Below are 10,635 nucleotides of genomic sequence, written 5' to 3'. Positions count from 1 at the left end.
CTTCATTTTGTTGGAGGAAAAGAGAAAGACGTAATTGATTGAGGTTTGGGGACAAAAGTTGTTGCCATTCACTTTTACGAATGTTTATGTTTTGAACGAAAGAAATGTTGTGCTGAAGTTCAGTTAGATCCCTGAAGGCTGGCAGCCAGCTGAAAGCCTCCCCTCCTGTTTCCCACGTTTTGAAGTTTGTGTCATATCTGTTTCTGTTGTTGACGGCATCTTTTTTGTGTGACCCAATTTAATGTTACTTAAAATATGGTTCATTCAGCAAAATAAGACTGAAAGTCTCTTTAATAGGATCACAAGGAAAAAGTGTTTACAAGTGGGCAAAACGATATGCCCGGGGTTTGTAAATGCGAAGGAAAAAAAGTAAATACATAATAAAACAAAACACTTGAAGATAACTAATGATATTAAAAGCAATACACTCATTCACAATCTATTACTCACATTCATTCATTCACTGTAGAGAAACAATTGTGTTCAGTTTACAGAAATTAAACTGATCTAAGATAATTTTAAGATTGATATGTGCTTGTTTTTCTTTTTTCTGTTGGAATTTATTAACCCAGATGGGTTAAAATTTAATTTATTGTCATTGTGCAAAACAAGGATGAGCAATGAAATGCAGTTTGTGTTCCCATCTTGCTAGATAAGAAACACAAAAAGCAAAGTGATATATGTGGAGAATGAGTTTAGGGTCTTTGACCATTATGTCTACTAGTATGAAAACACATTTTCAAGTGTCACAATAAGGAGCATATTAATGTGTCTAAACTAAAAAAATAAAGATTTATTTTAGCGATGCCTTAGTATTAATATATATACTGCATCTTATCTTTGAGTCTACAGTGTTTGGGTTCACTCTGGGGTCACTGTTGTATGAAATCCAATCATCGCCTTTCGCGCCAAACCTGACGAACGGGGCGGAAGTTTGTTGAGTCACGTGACACACAATCGCCCGCAACTTTCGCGCCACCACTAGAGCCCGCCCCTCGCTGTGGAAAGAAGCGATACGATTGGACGCTGCAGACGTCAGACTCGCGCCACTTCTTGAGGGAAGAACAGCGAGCTGCTCGTGAATGAACAACTGGTCCTCCGGTCACAGTGAATCGTTTAAATCGTGAATTTAAACTGAATTTTGGGTCCGTTGAAGGCTTTTTTTTAGCTTTCTAGTGGTCAAGTTATCTCACCTGAGGGTCTGCAGCCATGGCTCGTAAGGATTATGCGGCAGAGAAAGGTAATAATGGGTTAACCTAACTTTACACATAACGGCATGGCAGCAACAGGCTGGCCTAAATTACTGCATTTTAACTTAAGTGCGTTCTCTAACATGCTTTATGGAAACACGTTACTGATTTATATCACGTGGTATAGTGGGTATAAAGTCAGCTCATCTAAACAACCGTAATTCTCTGCAGTGACGTTACAAAGTAGTCTGAACTCATTTACGTTTATTTAGACTCACAGCCTGTAAGTTATGCATGTTAGTGTGCATGTATCGTTCAATGGGTGACTGATCGATGTAGCACTAACCTTTCTGAACGTTTACTAACTTGTTGGTAACGTTAACTAGTTATACGTTAACTAGTTATACGTTCTCTGTGAGCTTGTGTAACTATAACGTTACGTAGTGACCCGGATGGAGACGTTTAAACAAAGGAGCAGGCGCGCGACCATGCAAGCACATGTTCGACAATAACTTAAACAGAGTTAAGTTAATGAAGGCCGGTGGAATTAGTTAGGAACACAATTTTTTTTATTTTAGACAGTTGACATCACATGCTCTTTTTTTTGTTCTTCATTGTGCAAACTTTACAATTTCAGATAAACAAACAACTTCACAATAACGACAAAGCAATTGGAGAATAGTCGTAATGTTGATCATCGACATTGGCGTTTTAAAAGTAACTAGATTACGATTAGTTAGACCGGTATGATGGGTAAACCGTGGACTAACGATCGTTGTTCTTCTGTAAACCAGGATTGTCTTCCACTAACGTCGCATATAGCCTCCACAACCAACGGCACATTAGCATGCTAGCCAATGAGCTAGCTCTCTTTAACGGTCTGTCAGTAACACAAGTTAACGTGCAGTTTAGATGAAATGCTAGCTGGTAAGCCGGCCGCTGTGCCTCGCTTAAGAGCACTTCGAAAGGCTGGTTCGTGTGGGTATTGGCTATTGGACTACATACCTTATGTCGATGTTACACACACACAAACAGACAGTTTCGTTTTAACGCTCACAATAACTTATCTGCGTCCCGACATCTAGCGTTAACGTTAATAATTAAAACTCTTAAAAGCAACGGAAATGGCGGTTCATATTTGAAACTCGTTCCAAATGCCCGTTGGAAATTTGTCGATGTAATATTGTATTTAGATTAATGTTTTAGCCTTAAACTTAAAACCCGAAACTTAACAATGAATATGTCATGACAATGGCTATTTAAGGGAGCGGTCCATGCATGTTCAACACAACTCCGGCTAACGTTGGAAGATGGCTGGCAATGGTTTGAAAACAACAGCCGGGACTATTTGGAAGAGCGGATGTGGTGGTGGGGGGGGGGGGGTCGCGGAGGGATACTCGAGTGACGAGGCACAAAAGCCATGTGCTGCTTTGTTTACAATAACATCCTCGAAACACAGAAATATTAAACCGGAGATACAGATTTTCTGCCACAGCGTCAAAGTAAGTGGAGTATTTTATCCGTCGAGCGGCGGATAGTTTCGTTTCTTGTTACGGGGAATTAAATAGTGTTAGTAGTTGTGGCTCTTTCGAGAAGTGAGGGGATATTTTCTCAAAGAAAAAAAAATGGACACTGAACTGAGAGCGTCTGTTGTATTTACATTCTTACCCTCGGATATCAGCTGCATAACATCAGTTATTTAACTCTATAAAACTATGCTAGTCGGTTCTCTCCGGTGGAATTTGATTGACGTAGTCTGCCGGTGGCAGTGTGAGCTCTACTGTTGGCAGTAGTGACTCATCGAGATTACAGGATGCCATGTTACTCAACAAAGGGGGTCGTCGCAGGACAACAAACTAGCTCCCAGTTTCTAGGCCCATTGGTGGTGGTGTTGTTGTTAATCCGTCTTTTAAACCCAGAAAGCATCTTCAATGTCTAAACAACCCAAAAGATAACAGCACGCTATTGTTTATTCTTGTGAATATACAGCGAACACCACCTAGTGTCTGCTGGATGTGGCCTGCCCATTTCTGCTGTGGAATAATGCTGAAGGTGTTGTTTTTATTTTGCAGACAAATGCAAAAGGTTCCTGCAAGAGTTTTACTCAGAGGATGACAATGGGAAGAAGGTTTTCAAATATGGAGCTCAGCTTGTAAGTATAGTAAACGGTGGATGTGTAGCTTTTAAAGGGGGCTGCTGTGGCCTTAAATAGCAATGTACTTGACTGAAGGATGATGTTGACATTATCGCACTAACCTGAGTGTATTTGGTGAAGTTAGTGATGAGTGATTTATCAGACTGGTCAATTAGAAATGGATCAACCAGTTATCCTTTTGTCCTCCTTTTTATAATAATTTCAGCCACTCTTTGTCCTCTTGAACAGTCATCTCAGAACCAAGTGGTTCCATACATGTTTTTAGAATAATTTATTTTTAGCTGAAGAAGCTACCTTAAGACGACCAGGGTCACCATGTCCCCAGCTCAACAAAGGTCTGACCGGGGACCTTTTTGTTGCACTTCACTCAATTGTGTCTAGTCATCTTTTCAATATAGCTATTTAATAAAGGCACAACGTGCATTAAAATAATATGAAGATCAACAACTTGAATATTGCTGATTCACACAACTGGTTATATGCCTTTCAGATTAGTTAAATCTAGCATCTACTAAGCAATATAGTTCGGACATGGTCGTGTAATCAAGTGGCTCGCCTTCTTACGAAGTATTCTGTGCGTACAGGTGTCGCTGGCCCACAGAGAGCAGGTGCCCATCTTTGTGGAACTGGACGACGTGGCCGAGGAAGACCCAGAGCTGGTTGAGAGCGTCTGTGAGAATGCAAAGCGCTACACCGGCCTGTTCGCTGACGCCATCCACGAGCTGCTGCCAGAGTACAAAGAAAGAGATGTACGTGTGCTTAAATAAAGTCAAAGCCTTTTTATTCAACCAGCTGTCGTAAATGGGACAGCACAACAAGGAAGTCTCAGTATCTGACAATCTTTTCAGCTGTTTTTGAATGGTTCATAGCACCAATGTCTTCGTGAAATACCTACTTATTAAAACATAAATGCTTATGTTGTGTCTAGATTGTGGCCAAGGATTCTTTGGATGTGTACATTGAGCACCGGCTGATGATGGAACAAAGGGGTCGAGACCCAGCAGACACCCGGGACACTCGTAACCAGTACCCACCTGAACTCATGAGGAGATTGTAAGTTGAGTTCGGGGTTGGATTTCTATCAACATATTTTAATTATTAAAGCAGTACGTGTGCTTATTGTACTTTACTTTCTTCCACAGTGAGCTGTACTTTAAACCTCCCACCACTGCTAAACCCAAAGTGGTGCGAGACGTACGAGCGGACAGCATCGGGAATCTGGTGAATGTTCGCGGCATAGTGACCCGCGCCACCGAGGTCAAGCCCATGATGGCCGTCGCTACGTACACGTGTGACCAGTGTGGTGCTGAGACCTATCAACCAGTAAGATGGGGTTGAGTTCTGTGATCTTTATATTTAAGACGATACATTTATCAGATGTCCCTCACTCAGTATTTTTGTGCTTCAGATCCAGTCTCCCACCTTCATGCCCCTCGTCATGTGTCCCAGCCAAGAGTGTGTCACCAACAAATCTGGAGGTCGGCTCTACCTGCAGACCAGAGGCTCCAAATTTGTCAAGTTCCAGGAGCTGCGTATCCAGGAGCATGTAAGTAGCTTTATACAATACAATGCTCACTGTTGCCATGAATTGTATTTTTGGTTTGGGGTTTCAGGAAGTTTCAATTCTCTCATGAGTTATTTCTGTCCAACAGAGTGACCAGGTGCCCGTTGGAAATATTCCACGGAGCATGTCGATTTATGCCCGTGGAGAAAACACGCGTCTGGCCCAGCCAGGAGACCACGTGGCCATCACCGGGGTCTTCCTCCCTCTTCTACGCACAGGCTTCAAACAGGCCACTCAGGTGTGTATGTGGCTTCAAACTTATATTCGGGATTTGTCTGTTTTTACCCCATTTCACGTTCAAGCCTCTCTGACGGATTTCTAATCTGTGGCAAGAGCTGTTTTAAAGTGTTTGTATGCAAGCATCTAAAGTTAATCCTGATTTTGGTCATTTCAGGGTCTTCTGTCAGAAACTTACCTGGAGGCTCATAACATCACACTCGTGAACAAGTCGGATGATGATGAGCTTGGCAATGACGATCTGACCGACGAGGAGCTGCGTGGCATTACAGGTTGGCGCTTGTGCGTTAGATAGCTGGACTTCAATAAAATCACTGCTGTAACCGGTATGAAGGCCAAAACCGGATGATGCTGATCATTTTCTCCCTCTGAAGTGGTTGTATTTTTCTGTTGCAGAGGAAGGATTTTATGAGAAGCTAGCTGGCTCAATAGCACCAGAGATCTATGGACATGAAGATGTAAAGAAGGCTCTGCTCCTGCTGCTGGTTGGAGGGGTGCAACAGGCACCTAAAGGCATGAAAATCAGAGGTGAGCACTGACTCGGGCACCTTTTTAACATCTTATTAAACAGGCCAACCACAAAGATAAATATAAATTGTCCCAGTTGCAAATCATAACTCATCGATACAAAACGAGGTAATTTGTTCCGATCACTGAGCTACGTGTACTGTTTTCTCAAAAACAAAGCGTTTGCCATTTCATGTAATTTTGCACGAACCGCAACACTCTTCTCCCTCAAGGTACCATAAACGTCTGCCTGATGGGAGACCCAGGAGTCGCCAAGTCCCAGCTGCTGTCCTACATTGACCGCCTGGCTCCTCGAAGTGAGTACAGTCCTGTCTGGAGTAAATGTCCTGTATCTGGTTAATATTTTATCCAGTAAGGCATTGTCTTTCCATGAAGGCTTAGATGGTAAAATATTAACTTTTTATGTGATTTTTCTGACTGGAGAAGAGTAACGGCTGTTTTCTTTATGCCAGGTTTTGAACACTTTAGTTTTGCCTACATTCTAGGGTTTTAATCATTTAATTTTCCTCCTCCTCCCTCTGGTCTTCAGGCCAGTACACAACAGGCCGCGGCTCTTCTGGTGTCGGTCTGACTGCAGCGGTGATGCGTGACCCCGTCACTGGAGAAATGACTCTGGAAGGCGGAGCCTTGGTGCTCGCTGACCAGGGCGTCTGTTGCATTGATGAGTTTGACAAGATGGCCGACGCCGACCGCACAGCCATCCACGAGGTGATGGAACAGCAGACCATCTCCATCGCTAAGGTAAAGACAACGGCACCGGTGGATTCTTTTGGAGAAACATTAATATCGAACGTCACATCTCAAACTAATATTTTTCTCTCTTTTCCAGGCGGGCATCATGACCTCCCTCAATGCCCGTTGCTCTATTCTAGCAGCAGCCAACCCCGCCTATGGCCGCTACAATCCCCGGAAGAGCATCGAGCAGAACATTCAGCTGCCGGCTGCTTTGCTCTCCCGCTTCGACCTGCTTTGGCTGATCCAGGACAAGCCGGACGCCGACGCTGACCTGCGTCTAGCGCAGCACATCACCTACGTCCACCAGCACCTCCGCCAGCCCCCCACCCACTTCACCCCCATCGACATGAAGCTGATGAGGTGACGATGATCCGCATTATATTTCAAAGTGTTTAAGCCTCGCTCTGCGATTTCTTTTAGCAGAATGTCAGAACTACCAACTAAGTGCAATTTTTGTGAAATGTAAATCCCTTCAGACGTTACATCGCTGTGTGTCAGAAGCGGCAGCCTGTGGTGCCCGAGTCGCTGGCTGATTACATCACTGCTGCTTACGTAGAGATGAGGAAAGAGGCCCGAGTCAGCAAAGACACCACCTTCACCTCTGCACGTACCCTCCTGTCCATCCTCCGTCTGTCCACTGCCCTGGTGAGAAATACACCGTAGTGCACCGTGGGTGCACGGGAACTTTAATAACTTAAACTGCAGGAGATGTATGATTTGTCATACAAATAAAATGTTGTCGACATTGTTAATGGAGTAATATAAAGCGTGATCATCATACTTGCTTGTCTTGATTAAGAGTCCATTGTGCGATAAAGTGCTTACAGTGCAGGTAGTGACGATAACCTGGCCTACTGTAGTGTGAGCACTTCTTTCCCACGCTGGACAAAAGATCTCCCGCCTACAGTCATCATACATGTACACGTTTATTGTATTTGCTGTTTACATTCCTTATGATACAAATTTTAGAAAAGCACTACAGGAATGTACTGCTGTTTTTTGTTTTGTTTGTCATGTGTTACAAATAGGCTACGACTGGGTTTTGTTTTGCATCTCTGTGTTGCATAATGGCAAATTATCCTGTTTTGTTCTTGGATTTCTGAAAAGGCATCTATAGAAATGTGTTTCCTAAATTGAGTGTTTTTGTGATCTGGTGTCGGCCTCTGGCTGTCAAAAGTGCTGTTTGTGCAGGTAGCAGTCATCCGCCTACTGCAAAACCAGCACTTCAGGCAGACGGGTTGGCAATGTGCTGCACACAGACGTCCACAAGAGGGCAAACTGCAACTGAGCGGTAGCGCTGAAGAGAATCGAGAATGTATTTATTTGCATCTCTGCGTTTGTTCAGATGTTGCATCTGGATAACCGTGCGAGTGAGCCGAGGTCTGTCTGATCCTGACCAGCTTTGCAGGGTGGGCAGTCAGCCTGTGTGCGTTAAGAGCAGCTGTGCAAACCCATGCAAAACTGACCATGGCCAGAACTGTCATCACTATGAAGATCGAGTTTTTTGCGGTTCATTTTAAGCATTTTGTTTGGTTTTTAATTTCAACCTGTAGAGAGACTAGCTGGTGTTGAGAGGCGGAGACTTGGGCAATTGCCGGCCATCCCAGAGGGCATTGCACTTGTCTCGGTCTGACAGTGCCGGCACAGCGCAGCCTTCGTAATCCGACAGATCTGCCGTCGAACTAAATTTCTACGATGATACACGTTTTCTTGATCTCATTTCCGTCTCAATCACAATTCCCATTTGTTTTGTTGGCTCTCTGCAGGCTCGCCTTCGCCTGATGGAGTCTGTGGAGAAGGAAGACATCAACGAGGCAATGAGACTGATGGAGATGTCAAAGGACTCGCTACAAGCCGACAAGTCCGGCGCCACAAGGTTAGTGTTAACACTGTCTGAAGGCTCTTGTTCGTTTAGCTCCGTGTAACATGAGGGACCGGACGTCGTCCAGCCCAGAATGTCCTTTATGGGTTCCTTATGTGCCCGTAACAGTCTCTGCATATCCTGGAGGAAGCTGTAAAACGTCTGTTTTTATGGCGCTCTCTTCACACAGGAGCCAGTTCTGTGAGGGAGGCGTCAAGACCAGTGACGTCGTTGCACGCCTTACCATATACTCTTCTCTTTTTACAACAATAATAATAATACATTTTATTTATATAGCGCTTTTCATGACACTCAAAGACACTTTACATTAAAATCATCATATATAAAAACAATACACTAAAAACAAAGTACACAATAATAGGGAGAACAGCCATGTTTCTTTTTAAAAGGTCATCGGTTTGACAAATAAGTACTTTTAGCATCTGAAGAAAATGAAATAATGCGTATTTGTTTTTACGCTGAAAGAAGATTTATATTGCGCTGATGTTGAGAATGAAGCTGGAGGCGAGCAGATTTCCTGATTTCAGTAAGCTAACTGTTCACAGATCAAAATCGCCTCCCAACCACTTAAAACCAACGAATTCATATTTGTTTTGTGTAATCCGAACAAAAAAACAAAGCCTCAAAATGACAACTTGTGGTTATGTGCCAGACAGAAATACATGAGTGACACTTTGTAAAATACAATGATAGATGCCAAACTATTCAAACTCGACAGCAAAAGGCAAACCGGTCTCTCAAATCGTCTCAATTCATTCCGCACAGGGCTCAGCGTCCGGCCGACGTCATCTTCTCTCTGGTGCGTGAGCTCTCCACGGAGGGCGTGGCCGGCCGCGGCGGAGCCGGCGGAGTGGTTCGCATGGTTGAAGCGGAACAGCGTTGCGTCACTCGTGGCTTCACCCCCGCCCAGTTCCAGGAAGCGTTGGAGGAGTACGAGGAGCTGAACGTATGGCAGGTCAACCAGGCCCGCAGCCGCATCACCTTTGTCTGAGGAAACCTGCAACGTGCACGCTGTGTTTCAGTCACCTGAGGGGGAAACGCGTTATTGTAGGCGTTCTGCAGACTTGACTTGGGGCGTTGCATTTTGCAACACAAGTCGAGCAGAACCTTGACGTTTTTTAAGCTCGACTATTGTGCAAGAATCCCTGCTGTTAAACATCCATAGCTTTTTATGTTAAGATTCCTGTTCACCAGTAAATCTTTTGTAAATATGTATGTCAGAATTTGAAATGGTGTAATATCTGTAATTTAGTACTTAAAGCTTCTAAGTTCTTTGACAAAGAGCAATTCTGTACATTTTACACTGTGATGCAAGATAAAAGGTTGAGCATTGTTATAATAAATTGATGGTTCAATAGTTTGCGGTCATGTGGTTCATGTGGACCCCGGTGTGCACATTAAATGAAGGAAGTTGCAGCCAGCCCCGATTAACTACTGCCATCCTGACATAATGCTCGTAAAACGTGCTGAAACTAACCGTTGTCATTGTTTTGTCTATAAACGTGTGAAATGTCCAAGTTCCTAAAAGCCCAAGGCCATGTCTTCAAACATTAATAGTTGTAGTTTAGAGCTGTGCTAACTATGCAAACTTATCTATTCATTTGGAGATTACATTTCCCCAATTAATCATTTAGGTTAAAAACTGTTAGAAATTAGTTTCTAAAAATACTTTAAGTACACAAGATTTTGGCTTCAAATATCTAGTTTTGTCAGTTGGTCTAAAACCCAAAGACGTTCAGTTTATTGTCACATAAGACAAAGAAAAGCTTGATCTGAACTAAGAGGCTGGAATCAGGTACTGCCTAAAAATGACAAATCCATGACGGTCATCCACTGTACCATCAACTGGTGTGTGTGTGTGTGTGAATAAATAATGTGTGTATATATGTATATGTGACCTGAATTAAGTTAATGCATATAAGGCTTCAGCGTCAGCCTAATTCCGAGTGCTTCAAAAACGATCGTGAACATGTAAAGACAAAACGAGCCTCTTTGTTGCTCAGTGAGTTGATAACCAGCAGTCAGTCACAGAACTGTTAAAAGAAAGCAGGTGTTCTCTGGGTCAAAATAACAGCCTTCTGGTGCCGACAGCGATTTACAAATCTCTAACAACTCATAAATGTACATGTAAGGCAGCGCAGACCGTCGTGTATGATTTTTACTGTCTTTTTGGCTGAGTTATTGTGTTAGTAGGCAGCATTTTCCCCCACAGTTGCAGTTGTCCCAGCAGGTGATGCTTTCCTTCCAGACTTAATGGGGAGTTTCCATTTGAAGTCTGTTTTTTATGGCTTTGCGGCTAAAAGTGCAGCTTTTTTTTCCTTTCTTAATTGGCGCCAAAGGCCAC

At 43.4% G+C, this 10,635-nt stretch overlaps 1 protein-coding gene across 1 annotated transcript; it reads left to right on the top strand.

Moving 5' to 3' along the window:
• Positions 1-1,064: 1,064 nt before the first annotated feature.
• On the top strand, positions 1,065-10,201 carry mcm7 (minichromosome maintenance complex component 7). The gene is made up of 15 exons (XM_079269153.1): positions 1,065-1,240; positions 3,263-3,342; positions 3,930-4,094; positions 4,274-4,398; positions 4,488-4,668; positions 4,754-4,891; positions 4,998-5,147; positions 5,304-5,418; positions 5,543-5,674; positions 5,887-5,970; positions 6,204-6,415; positions 6,504-6,769; positions 6,886-7,054; positions 8,176-8,285; positions 9,057-10,201. The coding sequence occupies exons 1-15, from the start codon at positions 1,210-1,212 to the stop codon at positions 9,280-9,282; spliced, it is 2,184 nt and encodes a 727-aa protein (XP_079125279.1). The 5' UTR covers positions 1,065-1,209; the 3' UTR covers positions 9,283-10,201.
• The last annotated feature ends 434 nt before the right edge of the window (positions 10,202-10,635 follow it).

Source organism: Melanostigma gelatinosum, assembly GCF_949748355.1.
Source record: "Melanostigma gelatinosum genome assembly, chromosome: 5".
In the NCBI taxonomy this organism is placed as follows: domain Eukaryota; kingdom Metazoa; phylum Chordata; class Actinopteri; order Perciformes; family Zoarcidae; genus Melanostigma; species Melanostigma gelatinosum.
The sequence above is the reverse complement of the archived record's forward strand: the minus strand, read 5'-3'. Positions and strand labels throughout refer to the sequence as shown.

Coding starts and splice junctions, on each gene's coding strand:
- mcm7 (XM_079269153.1), top strand. CDS start 1,210: ATGGCTCGTAAGGATTATGCGGCAGAGAAAG. Junction 3,343..3,929: donor TCAAATATGGAGCTCAGCTT/GTAAGTATAGTA, acceptor CTGTGCGTACAG/GTGTCGCTGGCCCACAGAGA. Junction 4,892..4,997: donor AGCTGCGTATCCAGGAGCAT/GTAAGTAGCTTT, acceptor TCTGTCCAACAG/AGTGACCAGGTGCCCGTTGG.